This window comes from Sapajus apella, unplaced genomic scaffold, assembly GCF_009761245.1.
Source record: "Sapajus apella isolate SASKATOON/1434 unplaced genomic scaffold, GSC_monkey_1.0 scaffold62, whole genome shotgun sequence".
Classification (NCBI taxonomy): domain Eukaryota; kingdom Metazoa; phylum Chordata; class Mammalia; order Primates; family Cebidae; genus Sapajus; species Sapajus apella.
The window spans coordinates 14606708-14628855 of record NW_022437002.1 but is presented as its reverse complement, the minus strand read 5'-3'; the positions used below and the strand labels follow the sequence as shown (position 1 = coordinate 14628855).

General features: G+C 40.0%; 1 protein-coding gene and 1 pseudogene across 14 annotated transcripts in view; one reads left to right on the top strand and one right to left on the bottom strand.

The window, feature by feature from the left end:
- CCDC30 (coiled-coil domain containing 30) overlaps nt 1-22148 on the bottom strand; it is a 191209-nt gene that overhangs the window by 25705 nt on the left and 143356 nt on the right. For 12 of the 13 annotated variants that reach the window (XM_032247165.1, XM_032247166.1, XM_032247167.1 and 9 more), the window contains one exon: nt 14981-15093. The exons of the other annotated variant lie outside the window; for it this stretch is intronic. In XM_032247165.1, coding sequence (XP_032103056.1) covers nt 14981-15093 — 113 coding nt within the window. The remainder of the gene's footprint in view (nt 1-14980; nt 15094-22148) is intronic. 13 annotated transcript variants of the gene reach the window in all.
- Nucleotides 3219-4168, top strand: LOC116529380 (annotated as a pseudogene). The gene has a single exon (XR_004259479.1). The product of XR_004259479.1 is annotated as an MKI67 FHA domain-interacting nucleolar phosphoprotein pseudogene (transcript).

Sequence of the window (22148 nt, the reverse complement as noted above, 5' to 3'; positions counted from 1 at the left end):
CCCAGTAAAGAAAAGGCCGAGACCCAGTGGCTTCACTGCTGAGTTCTATCAAACATTTAAAGAAATAATACCAATCCTACTCAAACTATTTTGAAACATAAAGGAGAAGGAAATACTTCCAAACTCATTCTCCAAGGCCAGTATTATCCTAATACCACAATCAGACAAAGATACATACAGAAAAACTGCAGGCCAATATCACTGATGAATATTGATACAAAAATCCTCAACAAAATAGTAGCAAACTAGTTGCATGTGGTGGGCTCATATCTGTAATCCCAGCACTTTGGAAGGCTGAGGCAGGGGGATAGCTTGACCTCAGGAGTTTTGAGACCAGTTTGGATAACATAGCAAGACTCCATCTTTACAAAAAATAAAAAATTAGTCAGGCATTATGGTGCATATCTGTGGTCCCAGCTACCCAGAAGGCTGAGGTGGGAGGATTGCTTGGGCCTGGGAGGTGGAGGTTGCAGAGAGCCAAGATCATACCACTGCACTCCAGTCTGGGTGACAGGGTGAGATCCTGTCTCTAAATAAATGAAAAAGCTAGCAAACTGAATTCAACAATGCCTTGAAAAGATCATCATGACCGAGTGGGATTTATCCCTGGGATGCAAGGATGGTTCAACATACACAAATCAATCAGTATGATACATTGTATCAACAGAAGGACAAATGATATGATACATCATATCAACAGGACAAAAACCATATGAATTCAGTTTGCTAGCTTAATTCAGATGCTGGAAAAGCATTTGATAAAATTTAACATCCCTTCATGATAAAAACTCTCAAGAAACTGGGGATAGAAGAAACATACCTCAATATAATAAAAGCCATGTATGACAGACCTACAGCTTGTATCATACTGAATTTGGGAAAACTGAAAGCCTTTCCTTGAAGATCTAGAACATGACAAGGATGCCCACTTTCACCAGTTATTCAACATAGTACTTAAAGTCCTAGTTCGAGCAATCAGACAAGAGAAAGAAATAAAGAACATCCAAATTGCAAAAGAAGAAGTCAAATTATCCTTGTTTGCAGATAGCATAATTTTATATTTGGAAAAACCTAAAGACTCCACTAAAGAAGTACTAGAACTCATAAACAAATTCACAAAAGTTGCAGAATACAAAATTGACATACACAAATCAGTAGCATTTTTATATGCCAACAGGGAACAGTCTGAAAAAGAACTTAAAAAACAATTCCATTTACAATAGCCAGACATAAAATTAAATACCTAGGAATTAGGTTAAACAACAAAGTGAAAGATCTCTATACTGAAAACTATAAAACATTAATGAAAGAATGGAAAGATATTCCATGTTCTTGGAATGAAAGAATCGATATTGTTGAAATGTCTATGTTACTGAAAGCAATCTACAGATTCAATGCAATCCCTACGAAAATATCAATGACATTCTTCACAGAAATAGAAAAAACTATCCTAAAATTTATATGAAACCACAAAGGACCCAGAATAGCCAAAGCTATCCTAAGCAAAAAGAACAAAACTGGAAAAATCACATTACATGGCTTCACATTATACACAGAGCTATGATAACCAAAATGGTATGGTACTAGCATAAAAACAGATGCATAGGCCAATGGAACAGAATAGAGAACACAGAAACAAATCCACACACCTACAGTAAACTAATTTTTGACAAAGGTGCCAAGAACATGCACCAGGGAAAGACAGTCTCTTCAATATATTGTGCTGGGAAAACTGGATATCCATATGCAGAAGAATAAAACTAGATCCTTATCTCTCACTACACACAAAAGTCAAATCAAAATGGATTCAGGACTTAAATCTAAGACCTCAAAGTATGAAACTACTTTAAGAAAACATTAGGGAAACTCTCCAGGATATTGGTCTATGCAAAAATTTCTTGAGTAGTACCCCAGAAGCACAGACAACCAAAGCAAAACTGGACAAATGGAATTATATCAAGTTGAAAAAATCTTCTGCACAGCAAAGGAAACAATCAACAAAGTGAAGTGACAACCCATAGAATGGGGAAATATTTGCAAACTACCCATCTGACAAGGGATTAATAACCAGAATACATAAGGAACTCAAACAACGCTGTAGGAAAAAATCCAATAATCTGATTTAAAAATGGTCAAAAGATTTGAGTAGACATTTCTCAAAAGAAAACATACAAATGGCAAACAGGCATATGAAAAGGTGCTCAACATCACTGATTATCAGAGAAACGCAAACCAAAACTATAATGGGATGTCATGTCACCCCAGTTTAAATGGCTTTTATCCAAAAGGCAGGCAATGACAAATGCTGATGAGGCTGTGGAAAAAAGAAAACCCTCATACACTGTCAATGGTAATGTAAATTAGTACAACCACTACGGAGAACATCTTGGAGGTCCCTCAAAGAACGAAAAATTGAGGCTAGGTGTAGTGGCTCATGCCTGTAATCCTAGCACTTTGGGAGGCCAAGGCGGGTGGATCACTTTAGGAGTTCAAGACCAGCCTGGCAAACATGGCAAAACCCCCATCTCTACTAAAAATACAAAAAAAAAGTCTGAGCATGGTGGCTTACACCTGTAATCCCAGCATTTTGGGAGGCCTAGGCGGGCGGATCATGAAGTCAGGAGTTTGAGACCAGCCTGGCCAATATGGTGAAATCCTGTCTCTACTAAAAATACAAAAATTAACTGGGCATGATGGCATGTGCTTATAGTCCCAGCTACTTGGGAGGCTGAGGCAAGAGAATCATTTGAACCCAGGAAGCAGAGGTTGCAGTGAGCCAAGATTATCCCACTGCACTCCAGCCTGATGACAGAGCAAGACTCCATCTCAAAAACAAAACAAAACAAAACAAAACAAAAAGTCAGTTGTAGTGGTGCACACCTGTAATTTCAGCTACTCAGAAGACTGAGGCAGAAGAATTGCATGAACCTAGGAGGCAGAGGTTGCAATGAGCCAAGATGATGTGAGACTGTTTCAAAACAAAAACAATAAAACCTAAAAATTGAGCTATCATACATTTGAGCAATCCCACTGCTGAGTATATAACCAAAAGAAAGGAAATCAGTATATTGAAGAGATATCTGCACTCCCATGTTTGTTGCAACACTGTTTACAATAGCCAATATTTGGAAACAACCTAAATGTCCATCAAGAGATGAATGGATAAAGAAAATATGGCTTGGGGAGCGCCGCGTGGCGTTAGTGTGGGCTGCTTTTGGCATGGCGGCGTTTTCTGGTCCGGCTGCGCCAGTCTTGTCGCTTAAGAAGATGTCGAGTTTCAAAAGGAGGTGGCGCAGGTTCACAAGCGCGTAACCCAGGGAAAAAAACAAGGACAACTTACTCCTGGAGTCGTCTGTGTGCACCACCTGCCTAACCCACTTGAGGAAACCCAGATCTTTTCCTATTTCTCCCAGTTTGGCACTGTGACACGGTTCAGACTGTCCAGAAGTAAAAGGACTGGGAACAGCAAAGGCTATGCATTTGTGGAGTTTGAGTGTAAGGATGTTGCCAAGATAGTTGCTGAAACAATGAACAACTACCTGTTTGGTGAAAGACTCTTGGAGTGTCGTCTTATGCCACCTAAGAAAGTCCATAAAGAACCCTTTAAAGACTGGAATGTTCCATTGAAGCAGCCGTCATATCCATCAGTGAAACGATTTTACAGAAAACGGAAAAGTATTTCAAAAACTAATTGTCAGAAGTCTACAAAAGGCCAGGTTTTACGTAAGAAGAAGAAAAAGGTTGTAGGCACTCTTGACACTCCTGAGAAGACTGTGGATAGCCAGGGCCCCACACCAGTTTGTACACCAACATTTTGGAGAGATGAAAATCTGAAGTGACTGAAATGAATGAAGATGATAAAGATAATGAACCAGTTTTCAAACAGCCCGTATCCTGTGTAAAAGAAGAAATACAGAAGACTCAAACACCTACACATTCACGGGAGAAAAGACGAAGGAAAAGCAATCAGTCATTTTTAATGTATTGTATTTTCTGAGAAATACAATATTTTTATGGGGGTGGACTTTGTATTTTACTAGGTACAGTGAAATGCAACCCGTGACAAGATTGTCAGAGGAAAAATACACTGTTTGGTCCAGTTAAGGAAAGCAGTCTGTAATTTTAGATTGCCTGCCCTTGGCTGAAATACAAGGGTGCAGACCGGTTTGCAGTGGCTTGGCTGACATTGCCTCTTTGTCCTGTTCTCTATTTTTCTTTTGACATTTCCTAGCTCTCCTTAGTTACTCTGCCTGGATAGAAAGGTGACCACTAAGTGCAGGTTTAAGTACAAAACTGCAGCCTTTTCTGTCACCACCAGTTAAAGACCACCAATTTTGTTTGTCCGTCTGCATGATTTGTCAGGGACATTAACTCATGAGGGTGCTTTAGATTTCAACATCAGATGGTTGAAGCTGGAAGTTAAATTATATGCAGAGTGAGAAGGCAGTTCCAGTGTTAGCACAGATTTATGTATTCAGATTTTAATAGAGATTAAAAAAATGACTCATTTTTATGAATAATTTTAAATTAGTTTTCATTGGGCTAGCATGGATTAATAACCACCATTTTATACTAGTATCATCAGTGAGGAATTGTATTTCTTTTTTTTTTTTTTTTTTTTTTTATACGGTGTTTTGAGACGGAGTTTCGCTCTTGTTACCCAGGCTGGAGTGCAATGGCGCGATCTCGGCTCACCGCAACCTCCGCCTCCTGGGTTCAGGCAATTCTCCTGCCTCAGCCTCCTGAGTAGCTGGGATTACAGGCACGTGCCACCATGCCCAGCTAATTTTTTGCATTTTTTTAGTAGAGACGGGGTTTCACCATGTTGATCAGGATGGTCTCGATCTCTTGACCTCGTGATCCACCCGCCTCGGCCTCCCAAAGTGCTGGGATTACAGGCGTGAGCCACCGCGCCCGGCCGAGGAATTGTATTTCAAGATTCAAACAATAACTAGCAAATAAACTTTTTTCTACAAAAAAAAAAAAAGAAAATATGGCTTTATACACAATGGAATACTATTTAGTCATAAAAAAGAATGAGATCCTGTCATTTGCAACAACATGGATGGACTGGAGGTCATTATGCTAAGTGAAATAAGCCATGCACAGAAAGACAAACATCATATATTCTCACTTATTTGTGGGATCTAAAAATCAAAACAATTCAACTCATGGAGATAGAGAGTACAAGGATGGCTATGAGAGGCTGAGAAGGGTAGTGGGGGAATGGGGGGAGGTGGGGATGGTTAATGGGTATAATTACATAAAAAACCAGTTCTTTATAAGAAATAATTAAAGAGGCTGGGTGTGGTGGCTCACACCTGTAATCCCAGCACTTTGGGTGACTAAGGTAGGTGGATCACCTGAGGTCAGGAGATTGGGACCAGCCTGGCCAACATGGTGAAACACCCTCTCTACTAAAAATACAAAACTTAGCCAGGCATGGTGGTGGGCATCTGTAATCCCAGCTACTCAGGGGGCTGAGGCACGAGAATCCCTTGAACCCGGGAGGCAGAGTTTGCAGTGAGCCAAGATCGCGCCACTGCACTCCAGTCTGGGTGACAGAGTGAGATTTTGTCTCAAAAAAAAAAGTTAAAGAACGAATAAGACTATAGTCAATAATAATTGTACTTTTTTTTCTTTTTTTTAAATTGTACATTTAAAAATAACTAAAGAAATAGGCCAGTTCCAGTGACTCACGCCTGTAATCCCAGCACTTTGGGAGGCTAAGGCAGGAGAACTGGTTGAGCACATAGGTTCGAAACCAGCCTGGGCAACATAGTAAGACCCTGACTCTACAAAAATAAACAAAATTAGCCAGGTGTGGTGGCACAAACCTGTAGTCCCAGCTACTTTGGAGGCTGAAGTGGGAGGATCACTGGAGCCCAGGAAGTCAAGGCTACATTGAGCTGAGATTGTTCCACTGTACTCCCAGTCTGGGCAACAAAGCAAGACAAGAAAGAAAGGAAAGGAAAGGAAACGGGAAAGGGGAAAGGGGAAGAAAGAAAGGAAGGAAGAAAAAGAAAGGGAAAAGAAAAGAAAAGCGAGAAAAGCCAAATGAGCATAATCATATTCTTTGTAACACAAATGCCTGAGGTGATACGTACCCCCCGGCCCATGATGTGATTATTACGCATTGCATTCCTGTATCAAAACATCTCATGTACTGCATAAATATACATACCTACTATGTACCTATACAAATTAAAACTAAAATTTTGCTTATAAACCCACTTGTAACTGCTGCTAATCAGATTGTATATTCAGGGCAACTTGAATGTATGCTCCTGAGTTGCAATCTCTAAGCTTGGATCAAATAAACGCTCTACTTATATTAATTTTGCCTCAGCTTCTTCCCTTTAGGTTGACAATGCCTACCTCATGAAGCTTTCAAAAAAGCCCAAAAGAACTGGGTTTGGAAGACTTCCAAATAGCTGAACACAGGTTCCTGGAGGGTGGTGCACCCAGAGAGGGCATAGAGCCTCCAAGCCCCTTCATGGAAAGGGATGCTGTGCTCTTTGCATCTCTTCCACCTGGCTGTTCATCTGTGTCATTTGTATTATCCTTTGTAATAGATGGGTAATATAAGCAAGTGTCTTTCCTTGAGATCTGTGAGCTGTGTGTCTTTTTCCTTAGCTGATATTAACCTGTATCCTTTCACTGTAATAAGCCATAACCATAGCTGTTTTTCTGAGTTTTGCACTTCATTCTAAGGAGTCATGAAACCTGAGGGGAGTCTTGGCAATTCCTGACAGACAAGTTAGGTTTTTTTTTTTGGCCCCTCATATTGTGCCACCTGCTTTGAATAACTGTGCTCTGCTCAAACTATTTGAGATCCTGAGCCACAGTTGTCTGTAGGTATTTCCCTGCACTCGTTTGAACTTCCCTGCAGGCAGCTCTTCTTCATGTATTGTAGTTCAAGTTTACATGTGTTTCCTAGTTTTATAAAAAGTTGTTTTTTAAATTTTCATTTTAGGTGTGGGGGGTACATGTGAAGGGTCGTTACGCAGGTCAAAGTGTGTCACAGGGGTTTGTTGCACGTATTATTTCATCACTCAGGTGCTGAGCCTATACCCAACGGTTACTTTCTGCTCCTCATTCTCTTCCCCTACTCCTCAAGGAGACCTCAGTATCTGTTGTTTCCTTCTTTGTGTTCAAAACCTCTTATCATTTAGCTCAAGAAAAGTTATTTAAAAGAGGTTATACTAAAGAGAAGAATCTGACCCCAGAGCCTATGATCTTCCCATCATACCCTACTGCTACAATACTAGCAAAGGCAGGCAAACAGATATCCCCGATTTCTCCTGACATACATTTCATTTTGTACAAGAACTAGCAACCAGATGGGATTGGAAGAAAAAAGCAGACTTCTCTAGATGCTAATTTTAGTTAAACTGGTATGGAAGAACTACTCCAAGGGAATCTTCTGTCCTTGTAAGTTGAAGGAAATGAAAATATTTCACTCCAAAGTACATTTCCTTGATATATTTCAAGATACCTATTCAGAATAGCTGGATATACAAAAATAGTTGAAAATCTGTCTTTTGTGGGAGTAATGGGAAGTGGGGAGGGATACGGAGAATACCTGCAGCCAGGCTTTCTCTGAGTGCCTTCCTTCCCTTGTCTAGATCTAAGAAAGATTAACCGAGAGTCTGAAACCTCTAAAGGTGTGAAAGCAAGATTGACCATCTATTCTCCCTGAGGGCTGCTATAATATCTGTGACGTTTCAGCTACATAAAAAGACCACCTTTGCTAGGGTGGCCTCCTTCTCTCCCCTTCCCATAACCTGTTTTGCAATTATCTAAGTCCCCATTCTTTCTGTAATCTCAATATGGTGTATAACCTTCTATACCCCATTGGAGACTGGGGTAATCATTCTGTGGTTCTCCCCCATGCAGATTAATAGACCTGCATACTATTTCTCCTATTTATCTGCCTTTTGTCAGTTGATTTTTTCAGTGAACCTTCAGAGGGTAAAGGAGAACTTTTCACTTGGCCCCTGCAAAGTTATGTCTTACTCTGAAATGCATTTTTGCAAGACTTCTCCATTTTCCAAAATAGTCCACCTCTTTCTCCTACTTGCTAAGGGTACATAAAAGAGTCATTTTGCATGTTTTCCTTGAAGAGATTAATTTAGCTGTTAGTCAGATACCAAACTGAGCAGTTTGGCTTCCTGCAGGCCAGAGGCAAGTATACAAAGCTAGATATAGCTTGCTTGTCAGTGTATGTGGCAGTGACTGACTGCTGGGGTTGTACCCAATCCAATTTCTCCTTCTTCTACATTATAGACCCCGATTTTTTTGCTGGGCACTGGTTTACTCAGCATAGGAACTCTATTTTTTGGCTTTCCTTGCAGTTAGATGAGGCCATATAAGTGCGTTCTGGCCAACAGAGTATGAATGGAAATAGTGTGCCTTAAAGGAAAATGGAATGCCCTTGCCTTCCCCTCTTTCTTTCTTACTGGTTTGAAATGTGGATATGGTAGTGAATTATTTTGAACTATGTGGATAAGGGCAACATGTTAAAGATGTTGAAGCAATAACAAGATAGAGGGAGCCTAGGTACTTGACACATTGAGCCACCATCAGCACCTGCTACATAATATGAGGCACATACTTTTGCAGACTGTGTTCACAATTACCATAGCTGGGACTTAGATTCTTTACAAGGAGGTATTCTTTACAAAAATGTACACTTCATAAACATTCTCATTCTCTTTTTTACTAGGAATATTTGTTAAAATATATAAGTGGTTTTCAGCATCCTCCAGTCTAAAATTTCGGAGACGTAAGATCTAGCAGTGTACCTGCCATGCTCTGGCTTTCCCAGCTGTTCACAGTTGCTCTGATGTTTTGACATCATTTATAACACAACATGTACTTCTGAAACTGTTTTTGCAAAAGTTATAACTGAGGAAATTATGATAGTGAAAGAGACCTGACCTAACCAATTCTGTCTTGCTTCTAACCTCCAAGCTGTCCTTGTTCATTCCTAGGCGTAGGTCCAACTAACTTTGGGAGAAACTGAGTTTATAGTTTAACTTTGAAACAAACTTGTTAACAGCTCTTTTCCAAAATAAACCCCCTTCTAGCCTGGGGACTAGACTGCCTTTGCCAGACTAACAAATTAGCCACAAGATTAGAAATTACGGTTTAAGAGTCAGTGTTGTAAACATGAGATCAGGGCTTGAGATATTTTGCAGACCCTGTGTTAAGGTGCACCAGCAGATGCCACCTAGATTGATAAACTAGCTCATGCGGTCTTGTGGCTCCTTCCCAGGAACTGACTCAGTGCAAGAGGACGGCTTCAACTCTCTGTGATTTAATCTTTGATCTGCTCAATCAACACTCCCCACTTCTAATCCCCTACCCACCAAATTATCCTTAAAAACACCAATGATCAAATTTTCGGGGAGATGGATTTAAGTAATAATACTCTGGTCTCCCATACAGCTGACTCTGTATGAATTAACCTCTTTCTGTCTTGCAATTTCCCTGTCTTGATAAATCAGCTCTGTCTAGGCAGTGGGCAAATAGAACCCATTGGGTGTTACCCTTCTGGAATTTCTTTCACTCCTCCTGTACTGGAATATTAAAACCCAAGTCTCTAACTTCCCATGCCAGACAGCTGCTCTCTTACCCTGCCATTTGGGTTATTAAAAAAAAATAAATTTCTTCCTTAAAAAAAATTTTTTTTTGGTAGATCTGAGATCTCACTATGTTCCCTAGGCTGGTCTCGAACTCCTGGATTCAAGTGATCCTCCTGCCTTGACCTCTGAAAGTGCTAGGGTTACAGATGTGAGCCACCATGCCCAGCCAGTTTATTCTTTAAAAGAATTAATTACAGAAAATTTGGGAAAATCCCCAACTCCCAATATGATGAGTACTATGATATGGTATTTCATTCTAATCCTTTTATAAGCATCTTTTGTTTAAACATTGTGTACATCAAAATGTTTATCATATGCTCTTTTCATTTATTACATTAAAAGCATTTACCCACGTTGTTATCTAATATTCACAGCCATCAGCCTTCACAGCTGTATTACGTCCTATTAAGTGAATGTATTATACTTCACCTAATTAGTCTCCTGTTAGTTGATATTTAGGGTACTCTCTGTAGTGCTACACATGGTTTGAAAAGCATGTTGAGGCAGTACACCTGGTGAGAACTTGGAGCCTTCCCTTGTCATTGCTGGCTATTTGTCACACTATTGGTTTGGTCTGAAGTCTTGTCTGAAGAACACGTAGATTTTCCATGTTTATTTTTGGCTTTGTTAACTATAAATGTTATGAGGTGATACAATATTTATGTTCTAAAATTTAGGAACAACTTTTAGCTTGTCTTCAAGTAAAACCAGGTTGTCTATACTTTGATGTGAAAAAAGCAAGGGAATTTTTCCTCTGGAAAAGTGGTAGAGAAAATGTAAAAAATAAGCATTGTGTGTGAAAGTCGGACTGGGGTCAGGGAAATGAAAAAAAATTATATAGAGTTTCATTAATTCCTCCCATTTTCTTTCCTGAATATAGTTTTCAACCTCGGATGCACATTAGAATCACATGAGGATGCTTTTAGAAAAGTATTGATCTACAGGCCCCATGCCCACAGGTTTTTATTTTATTCATCTATGTTGGAGCCCAGGCAGCCAGGGTCAGAATTCACTGCCCTAAAAGGCTGTGTACAAATAACATGGAAAAACATTCAGCCTCACTTGCCATTAAAGAAATTCAAAACAAAATGACAAGTAATTTCTGTCTATAAGTGTGTTTAAAAATAATAGATTATGTTGAACAAAAGAAGTCAGACACAAAAGAGTATGAAACTGCCCCGACAGGGTTGACAGGAAGTATATACTGGGTTCTGGACAGAAATATAATGATAATAAAACATTTATCAGGCTTCACTTTGGTCCACTTCCTTGTTGTTAAAAGTCACACAGCATTAGATACTGATCATTTGCATCTCCATTGTTCCTATAGACAGGACATTAACATTAGAATTGTAAGTTTTTGTTTAAGAATTGCTTGGCCAGGTGAGCTGGCTGATGCCTGTAATCCCAGCACTTTGGGGGGCTGAGGCGGGTGGATCATTTGAGGTCAGGAGTTCGAGACCAAGCAGCCTAGCCAACATGGTGAAACCCTGTCTCTACTAAAAATACAAAAATTAGCCGGGCAGTAGTGGCACATGCCTATAATCCCAGCTACTCAGGAGGCTGGGGCAGAAGAATCATTTGAGCCTGGGAGGCGGAGGTTGCGGTGAGCCAAGACTGTGCCACTGTACTCCAGTCTGGGGACGAGAGTGGGATCCTGCCTCAAAAAAAAAAAAAAAAAAAAGGAATTGCTTAAGAGGTTTTTTAGATGCAAATTCCAGCAACCAGTTTGAAGAGCCCCAAAAAGGAACAGAATCAGCATGAGAATATAGCTTCTTCATCTCCCTGTCCCATGTCTTCACCCTGGACTCTTTGACCTACCAACCACCTCCACTTTTTGGTCCAATCTAAAACTCTTAAAAACCCTAAATCTAAGTTCCTCAAGGAGATGAATTTAAGGTTTCCTCCCGTCTCCTCATTTGTTGACTCTATAATTAAACTTCTTTCTCTGCTGCAACCCAATGTCTTAGTGTGTTGACTTGCTGTGTACATTGGGCAACAAACCTATTACGGTTACAATTACATGTAGCATAATTCCATTTAGATGAAATTCTAGGACAGGCAGAAATCAGAACAGTGGCCACTGGAGGGAGGGAGAAGCAGTAAGTACAGATCAACTGCAAACAGGACATAGAGAACTTTAAGGGACAGTGGAAATGTTCTCTATTTTTTTCTTTCTTTTTTTTGAGATGGAATCTTACTCTGTCATTCAGGCTGGCGGGCAGTGGCATGATCTTGGCTCAGTGACTCACTGCAATCTCTGCCTCCTGGGCTCAAGTGGTCCTCCTGCCTCAGCCTCCCAAGTAGCTGGGACCACAGATGCATACCACCATGCCTGGCCAATTTTTGTATTTTGGTAGAGACAGGGTTTCACCATGTTGCCTGGGCTAGTCTTGAAGTCCTGAGCTTAAGCAATCTGCTCGTCTCAGCCTCCCAAAGTGCTGGGAGTACAGGCGTAAGCCACTGCACCTGGCCCTGTTCTGTATCTTGATTGGAGTGGTGATAACATGGGCACAAACATTTGTCAAAACTTATCCAATAGTACATTTAAAAATCTTTGCATTTGTTACATGCAAATTATATCTCAATTAAACAAAGAATATTGGGGAAAATGTCATCAGAACCCCTCTCCCCCAACAATAGTAGCACTCAATGTTAATGAGGATGTGGTAAAATTGGTACTTTTATATAATGATGGCAGAAAAATTTAGTAGTGTCAGAGGCATTTGAACCAGAGCAACTCCATCTTGAATAAGGGCTGGGTAAAATGAGGATGAGACCTGCTGGGCTGCATTCCCATGAGGTTAGGCATTCTTAGTCACAGGATGAGACAGGAAGTCCGCACAAGATACAGGTCACAAAGATCCCAGTGATAAAACAGGATGCAGTAAAGAAGCTAGCCAAAACACCGCCAAAACCAAGATGGCAATGAAAGTGACCTCCTTTCCTCTTCACTCTCCATTATATGCTAACTGTAATGTATTAGCATGATAAAAGACACTTCCATCAGCACCATGACAGTTTACTAATGCCATGGCAACATTTTGAAGTTATCCCATATAAATTAAAAAAAAGAGGAACCCTCAGTTTTGTGAAATTCCTGCCTCCTTCCCAGAAAACAAGAATTTTTTATAATAATATTTATATTCAAGAGTTTATTTTGAAAACAAGAATATTTATAATCAAGAAATAACCATAAAAATAGCCACCCAGCAGCCCTTGGGGCAGCTCTGTCTGTGAAGTAGACATTATTTTATTTCTTTACTTTCTTAATAAGCTTGCTTTTACTTTACTCTTTAGACTAGCCCAGATTCTCTCTTGCATGAGATCCAAGAGCCCTCTATTAAGGTCTGGGTTCAGGATCCCTTTCTGGTCATGGTAGGAAACTTCAGAATGTTTGTCAATACATTTTAAGATCTCTAGTTCTATAAAAATAAATTTAAAAATGAAAAATATATATACCAAAATGATTTTTTCAGCATTGTTTTGAATAAAAATATTCAACCATTAGAGCAGTGAGTAATTCTTAACCAAATTAGGATTCTGTTGTGAGATTTAATTCCAGCAGATCTAGGATTAACCTAAACTGTTTTGCTAAAGCGCCTGTTTGGCACTGACTGTTGGTCAAGCATGTTACAGAGGGAAATGTAACGATTAAAACAGTGTGGCTTCATAACCTCACTCAGGTCCAAGTAGTACAAACCAGGGCAGTTTGTACCAATTTATCGGCATTGTTTATTGATAACAATGACAATGATGGTTTGCACCAGGTCTCAGTGAGACCCCCAAGAAGTCTCTGCTATTGAACCAGGTTACATGGCAGAAATATGCTTATGTGAACAACAGAATATAAAATATATTTGACAAAATCTCAGCTGAGACTCTATTTTGGGCTCCCTGGTTGTGAGGTGGTCAATGCACACAAGTGGTTCCTGATCTCAGAGAGGAAGTGCATTCAGCCACGGCCCTTACAGGAGGAACAGCATTCCAACTCCTGCCTGACTTCTCTGGACCCCTTGCTGTGAAACACCCATGGGCTCTAATGCATATTCTTCCTCTAATGCTGTTTCTATATTACACCCTATTCCCGAAATAAGGTATACATTTATTAGCACTGTAATTTTGGGTTCTTTTAGTCTGTTAACTGTTGTACCCTGTTTAACTGCTGCTGTTAGTGGAAAGGCGTATCAACGTCATGAAATATTGTTTTATGAAAATACCAAATTTGGAAACTATAGCAACAAAGCACAATGCTTATCAGATGATATTAAAAGAAAGATGGTATAAAACTTTTACAAAAGCTATGATAATAAAAGTGTAAAATTATGTTTATTGACAAGACACTAGGAGTAAACTTCGGAGAATGTCTGCATAAGTTTTGTTTCATTCAAAAATTTTACACTGATCACAGCAGAGAGGTGTGCCATAAAGAATTATGAAAAAAAATTTGCACTGGGCACAGTGGCTTACACCTATAATGGGAGGCCAAGGAAGGAAGATCATTTGAGGCCAGGAGTTTGAGACCAGCCTGGCCAACATGGTGAGACCCACTCATTTCTATTAGAAAATTTAAAAGTTAGCTGGGTGTGACTGCACGTGACTGTAGTCCCATCTACTCAGGAGACTGAGGTGGGAGGATCACTTGAGCCCAGGACATTAAGGCTGCAGTGAGTTGTGATTATGCCACTACTCTCAAGCCTGGGTGACGGAGTGAGATCCTATCACAAAAAAGAATTTTTTTTTTTTTTTGCAATGTTATTTCATTATATGTGAAGTGAAAAAAAATTTAACTGCCTAAAAACCAAATGTCATTTTACCTTTGGACAATGGTATTTGCCTGATATACATAGATGTATGTATGTATAGAAAGAGAGAGAGCATGTATCATATCTGTAATAGATATCTTCTATCATTATATATAACACCTATATAATATACATATTAGTAATATTCTGTGTCAATTCTCTGAAGTAAAAAAATAAAAAAGCTCTTTAAATGAGGAGAGAGTGGTTCAGGCTGAGGAAGGTGTGTGAGGTGAAAAAAGTGGTAAGGCAAGTGAGAAGGGTGTATTTGGGGAAAAACAAGTTCAATACCATCAAAGCTCAATGATTGGTAATCCCCTTCTCCCTCACTCTCTTGAGAAGAAATTAGGCCCCACATCTCTCTAGGAAAAGACCTATGAATAGAAATTTTGGAAACACAGGGATTTTTTGATGGCCCTCTTGAAAGGGTGCTTCAGTGAACAGCCTGCTATTTAGCCCTAGAGCTGGCTCAGCAAGAAATAACTACTCCACATAGTTTTCTTCCAAAGAGAACTTGTCTTTGTTTACCTCACATGGACATTAAGTAGCTTCAATAATCGCACATATTCTTCATGTAGAGCTTCTTTCTCTTGCTGTAGCTTAGACAGCTTCTCTGATAATTCCTGGTTGCTGTTGACATGCTGAAAAACATTGAAAAATAATGAGAATTCTGACCTGACAAAGGTATAATGTTGAAGAAATGTAAATTGGCAAAGTCTTTCTGCTAAAAAAAAAAAAAAAAAAAAGCTTATAGTCACTCCTGCTTCTGAGATCATAGTAGCTTCATGAGATTTCCTGTACTTCCAGATTTTCTGAAAGTCAGCAGATATTTCCCTTGCCTTTTGCTTCCCCAGCCTTCCCAATAATTTTGTAAGCATCTAATTCCCTTTATTAAAAATCTTCCAAGGCTGGGCATGGTGGCTCACATCCATAATCCCAAGATTTTGGGAGGCCAAGGCAGGCGTATCGCTTGAGCTTAGGAATCTGAGACCAGCCTGGGCAACATGGCAAAACCCCATATCTAAAAAAAAATACAAAAATCTGCCAGGCGTGGTGGTGTGTACCTGTAGTCCAGCTACTTGGGAGGCTGAGGTAAGAGGATGGCTTGAGCCCAGGAGGCAGAGGTTGCAGTGAGCTGAGATCATGCCACCACACTCCAGCCTGAGTGACAGAGCCAGACCCTGTCTCAAAACAAAACAAAACAAAACAAAGCATCCAAAAATCTCCCAGCTTAACATATATAAAGTGAAAGCTGTTCTCTTGAATTAACTCTGATAAAGTATTTGGCTCTAGAAGTGACTATAGTGATGAGAAACTCAAAGTTGGGAATTTGGGATTGGTCATCTGACCTGGCTAGCTTTGAAGGCGATATAATCTTGTCACTAGTTCTAGCAATCCATGGCAAAAGAATTAAGTTTGTACTTTTAAAAGTTTATACTTTTAGACTACTTATAGTTTCTGGTAATGAGGTGCTTTAGAAGACCACATGAGTGGTATAAAAAGTGAATTGAGGACTACAAGGATTGTGAGGTGGGCTAGCCACATCTGACCATGTTACTGAGCTTAGAAGAAAATGTCCAACTTGGGGATTTAATTACTGGAACAAGGCATTGTCTGAGAACCAGGGACCTTCTGTGAGTGTCCTAAAATAATTTCTCACTTGTAGTCAGAAGACCAATATATCAAAAAACCAAATCACAAATATCAAGTGGATTGCAGAAGGACAGCAGTAATTGATTTCACAGGCTTGCCAGGTTTCTTACGTGAAAAACAGGGCTTTGGGAATGTGCGGAAACCTGAGAACTGGGAATGAAGACATCTGAGAGGACTCTAATAATGTTGAACCCCCTGGACACAGTGCCTCTCTTGCCAGCACAAGCAGTCCCTCCTCTCCTGTCTAAGGAGATTTAGTTTAAAGATTCGATATTGATTTCACCCAAGGCACTTCCCTTGTAAGGGGCTGCATATTGTCCTCAAGGCCCACCTCTATACCGCCACCACTTCTCATTGTCTCCCATCTTGTAACTACAGTTGGATCCCAGCACGCCATGGTGAGCTGGCGTTAAGTGTAGGGACTGACCTGGGGACTGCCATACTGAAAGAATGGCAAGACTTCACCAACTTAAATTGGCAGAAACCCTAGGAATATATGCAGGAATGTATTTGTAGGGAGTTATACTAGTCAGTGCCCCTAACTTTAGAACAACATGAGGGTTAGGGGCACTGACCCCCCACACAGTTGAAAATCTGCATTATGATTTTTTTGACTTCCCACCAAATTACTAATAGCCTACTGTTAACTAGAAGTCTTATCAACAACATAAGCAGTTAATACACATTTTGTATGTGTATCATGTATTGCACTCTTGCAATAAAGTAAGCTAGAGAAAATAAAATTTTATTAAGAATATCATAAGGTAGAGGAAATACATTTACTATTCATTAAGTAGAAGTGGATCATCACAAAGTTTTTCATCCTCATTGTCTTCATGTTGAGTAGGCTGAGGAGGAGGAGAAGAGGAGGAATGGGTCTTGTTATCTAGGGGTGGCAGAGCTGGAAGAGGTGGACAAAGTGGAAGAGGAGGCAGAAGAGGCAGGCACATTCAGTGTAACTTTACAGAAATATACTGTAATTTGACTTTTTTGCCTTTTCATTTCCCTGGAAATATTTTTATATGGTGCCAATCCTTGTTTGTTGTTCACGTTAGTTTCAGTATCTGTATCATATAGAAAGGTCCATATTGAAAAATAAGTCAAAAGCAGTCTTGAATGTTTGGAATCCTTCTGCCAGATTGTCTAAGGTCCATTTGTTTTCTAGTACTGCTTTTTCTGTTTTCTTCCTCATCATTTGGCACTGGTTTGGAAGTACTCATCTCCATCATGTTGTCCTATGGTAATTCCTCCTCTGGTGTGGTATCTATTCGCTCTTGAATTTCTCCAAGATTCATATCTTGGAACCCTGTACTCCTCACTTTTTAAAAAACCATATCCACAATCTTTTTTTTTTTTTTTTTTTGAGACGGAGTTTCCCTCTTGTTACCCAGGCTGGAGTGCAATGGCACGATCTCGGCTCACCGCAACCTCCGCCTCCTGGGTTCAGGCAATTCTCCTGCCTCAGCCTCCTGAGTAGCTGGGATTACAGGCACGCGCCACCATGCCCAGCTAATGTTTTGTATTTTTAGTAGAGACGGGGTTTCACCATGTTGACCAGGATGGTCTCGATCTCTTGACCTCGTGATCCACCCGCCTCGGCCTCCCAAAGTGCTGGGATTACAGGCTTGAGCCACCGCGCCCGGCCATATCCACAATCTTTATCATGATTTCCTTGATAGGCTCTGTTGTAAATACTGAGAAGTCATGCTAACATTGGGACACGGTACTCTCCAGCAGGAATTCATTGTTTTGGGCTTGATGGCTTTCAGGGCTTTGTAATAATGATGGCATCTTCATGCCTGCCACTTGCCACACAAATAAACTAAAAATGGCAAAAAGAAAAACAAACAAACAAACAAAAACAATGATGGCATCTTCAATAGCGCAATCCTTCCAGACTTCCCTCCTATCAGGATTCTCTTCCATAGTTGACAATCCTGTCCATAGAGTACTGTGTACAATGAGCCTGAAAGGGCCTTGTGACCCCCTAGTCTAGAGGCTGAATTACAGACATGGTGTTTGGGGGCAAGTAAACTACTTCAACATCTTTGGTGTTGAACTCATGTGGTTCTGGATGGCCAGGGGCATTTGCCCAACATCAAAAGAACCTTAAAAGGCAGTCCCTTGTTACCAAGTTACTTCTTGATTTCAGGCAGAAAGCATCGAGGGATTCCATCTGGAAAGAGTTCTTGTTGTCGGGACCTTCTTTTTATACAACCAAATGACTGGCAGCTGGTGTTTACCTTTTCCCTTCGAGGCTTGGGGATTAGAAGCTTCACAGATAAGAGCAGTTCTGACAATAAACTCAACTGCATTTCCACGAAACAGTAGAGTCAGCCTATCCGTTCCTGCCTTAAATCCGTGCTCACTTATTTTCCTTACTATTAAGTGTCCTTTGTGACTTTTTTTTTTTTCCAGAATAAGGCACTTTCACCTGCATTCAAAACCTGTTCAGCAGATATCCTGCTTTCTCAATGTTTTTCTTTCTTTCTTTCAAATAGAGACAAGGTCTTGCTATGTTGCCCAGGCTGATCTCAAACTCCTGGCCTCAAGTGATCCTCCTGCCTCAGCCTTCCAAAATGTGATTTTCTTAACGGCATCTGGGAACTCACCTGCTGTCTCTTGGTCAGCAGAAACTGCATCTCCTGTTTTCTTGACATTTTTAAGGCTAAACCTCTTCCTAAAATTAACAAACCACCTTTCGCTGGCATTAATTTTTTAGAGATTGGATCTTTCTCTGTTGCCCAGGCCGGAGTGCAGATGTGCAATCATAACTCACTACAGCCTCAAACTCCTGGGCTCAAGAAATCCTTCCACCTCAGCTTCCCTAGTAGCTAGCAACTTTGCTAGCTTTAAATTCTTCACTTTCCTTTTGGTTTAAATTGTTGTATCATGACTTATCTTTTTCTTGAGTCATATTAGAGTCTATAGGTCTGGCTTTCTTACAGCAATCCTACACTAACATAAAAGCTGCATTTTCAATATGAATAAAAAGGTATTTCACAAAAAGTGCATGGTTTTTATGCCTGCTAGCATAGCTGCAGCAACAGCTTCATGAATTTGCTTTTCTTTTTTTAAATAATGGTGCTCATGTTGGATTCATTTACCTTGAAACGTCGAGCAGCCATAGTTGTAGATTTCATCTGTGGTACCTATGAAGCAATTCAACTTTTTATTGTAGTGTCATAATTTTTCTTTGTTTCTTGGCAGCATTTCCAACATCACTAATGGCCACTTTGTGTGGGTCCTATGCTGTTATATAAGGTTTATGGTATTGCACTAAACACAGTGAAAAATACTTGAGACCCACAGATCTCTTTTTACTTCAACACAAAATTTACTGGTGAGAGGAGACTGCCCATGCAAAGAAGGTAAGTGTCAGATGGCATTTTAAGTGGATATTTGGAACATTTGAACTCACTGCAGGCCGAGGCAGGTGGATCACTTGAGGTCAGGAGCTCAAGACCAGTCTGGCCAACATGGTGAAATCTCACCTCTACTAAAACTACAAAAATTAGCTGGGTGTGGTGGCGGGTGCTTGTAATCACAGCTACTAGGGAGTCTGAAACAGGAGAGGCACTTGAACCTGGGAGGCAGAGACTACAGTGAGCTGAGATCAGACCACTGCACTCCAGCCTTGGTGACAGAGCAAGAATCTGTCTCAAATAAAATAAATAAATAAACTTACTGTAATACCAAAAGGCAGTGGCTATGAAATTATTACAGCAGTACAGTATGCACTACAGTTAATTTTATGCAGTTATGATTTAATATTGCATCTTTACATTTGGTTACCTTTCTACTGCAAATGATGCTATGTATGGTTTATAAATGTTTGTGTGTGTGTTTTCACAAATTTTAACTTTATAAGTTTATATACACTTTATGGTAGTAAAGGTAAAATAATAATATCTACATATATGTTTTCATGATGTGCCTAACTTTTTCACTATTTCTAAGCTGTGTGGTTCACCTCATCTACATGTTTTTTCAAATTCTGGCAATCTCCAGAAAATTTTCCAACATATTTATTTAAAAGGATTGGCATACCAGTAGACCAACACAGTTCAAAACCATGTTGTTCATGGTTAACTGTAATGTTAAACAGAATTTATTAATATGAATGTAGTTACTGGAATTTATGATTTAATGTGTTAATTTGAACATCTAAGAGTGACTTGGGGCCAAATGCAGTGGCTCATGCTTGTAATCCCAGCATTTTGGGAGGCCGAGGCAGGTGGATCACTGGAGCCCAGGAGTTCTAAGGCCAGCCTGGGCAACACATTGAAACCCTGTCTCTACACGCAATTAAAAAAAAAAATAGCCGGACATGGTGGCACATGCCTGTAATCCCAGCTACTCAGCATGCTGAGGTAAGAGGATCACTTAAGCCCAGGCAGTTGAGGCTGCAGTGAGCCATGATGACACTACTGCCCTCCAGCCTGGGCAACAGAGTGAGACCCTGTCTTAAAAAAATAGTGACTTTGTTTGCTCATTTGATTGACTGAAACTTGGACACAAAAATGAGTTATATCAAATGACATTAAGGTGCCAAACTTCTTCAGCATAAGGGAGAGAAAGGACTCCAAAGGTTTAAGCAGATAGGAAATTTGGAGTGGGTTGATAGATACTCTTTATAACCATGGGAATCCAAAAGATACTCCTCTCACCAAGGCTTTACCAAATAACACTGGTGAGAAAGCACCAAATTACTTGAAATGCTCTATAATGCTAACCTACTGAGTATAAAGGTAGAGGTGCCAACATTGAAATGGCTCCCTGATTTTAATGGGGATGATGGTACTACACAGAGTCAGCGGTCACACGGCAGTGCTTAACGTCCAGATACAAGGTATTATTAATGTTAGTAGGAAATAGGGCCAGAGAGAATCAAAGGGTTTGACCAATAGCTGTTTAGTCATAGTTAATTGATGACAATGACTATAGGACTAAAATATATGGACAGCCAATTAATGTCTTACTTGAAATGTATCTTCAAACAAATAAGTAAGTAAATAAATAAAAATAACCCCTTAGGTCTGGTGAACAAAGGCCCATTTTAAATGACAAGAATGGAAAGTAACGGCCTCTTCTTGTTCGATTCCTAGGCCTGGGTCAGTTCACAGATCCAGAATCCTTAGAATGATGGGAATGCTAGGTTTTCTTAAGGAAAAACCCTGTGATACTGAAACAGTAAGTGATCTTCTCCCAAATGTTCCCCAAAGAGACCTGCAGTCTTTTATCAAGGTGACTCAGCATTGGAGAAAGGGAATTATATAGACTTTGAGGGAACTGCAGTACAGTGATTCCGAGTCAACACTAATACCTCGGAACCCAAAACACCATTGAATTTCACAATTCAGAGTGTGGATCTTAAGGAAATGAGGTGAAAAACAGAGTTTAAAATCAAAATGTATCTTAGAACATGTGATTCAATGGCTACATGTATGTTTCTGAATCTCCTCAGTGGTTATTTCCCTATTTCTTGAATGTATAGTCAGAATAGACGATCTGGAATAGCAGACTCTCCATACTGGCTTTCAACCTGAGGAGTGAGGGCTATTGGTGAAGAAAAGGCCAAGTGCTCGCTTGGAGTTGCCTCTTTAGATTCTGGAATCAACATAGACCACATTTGTTCCTTCGACTCATTTAATTAAATTGAATTTTTTAAGAGACAGAGTCTCATTCTCAAATGCCTTTCTAAAATAAACAAACTATTCTTTGCTGGCATTATTATATTTTAGAGCTTGGGTCTTTCTCTGTTGCCCATGCTGGGGAGCAGTGGTGCAATCGTAGCTCACTGCAGCCTCAAATTCATAGGCTCAAGTGGTCCTCTCACTTCAGTCCACTAAGTTGCTAGGACTACAGACATGTACCACCATGCCCAGCTGTTTAAAAAAAAATCTGGAGAGACAGGGTCTCACTGTGTTGCTCAGGCTGGTCTCAAACTTCTGGCATCAAGCAATCCTCCCACCTCAGACTCCAAAAGTCCTAGGATTACAGGTGTGAGCCACCATGCGTGTCCCTTCAACCCTTTTATTAA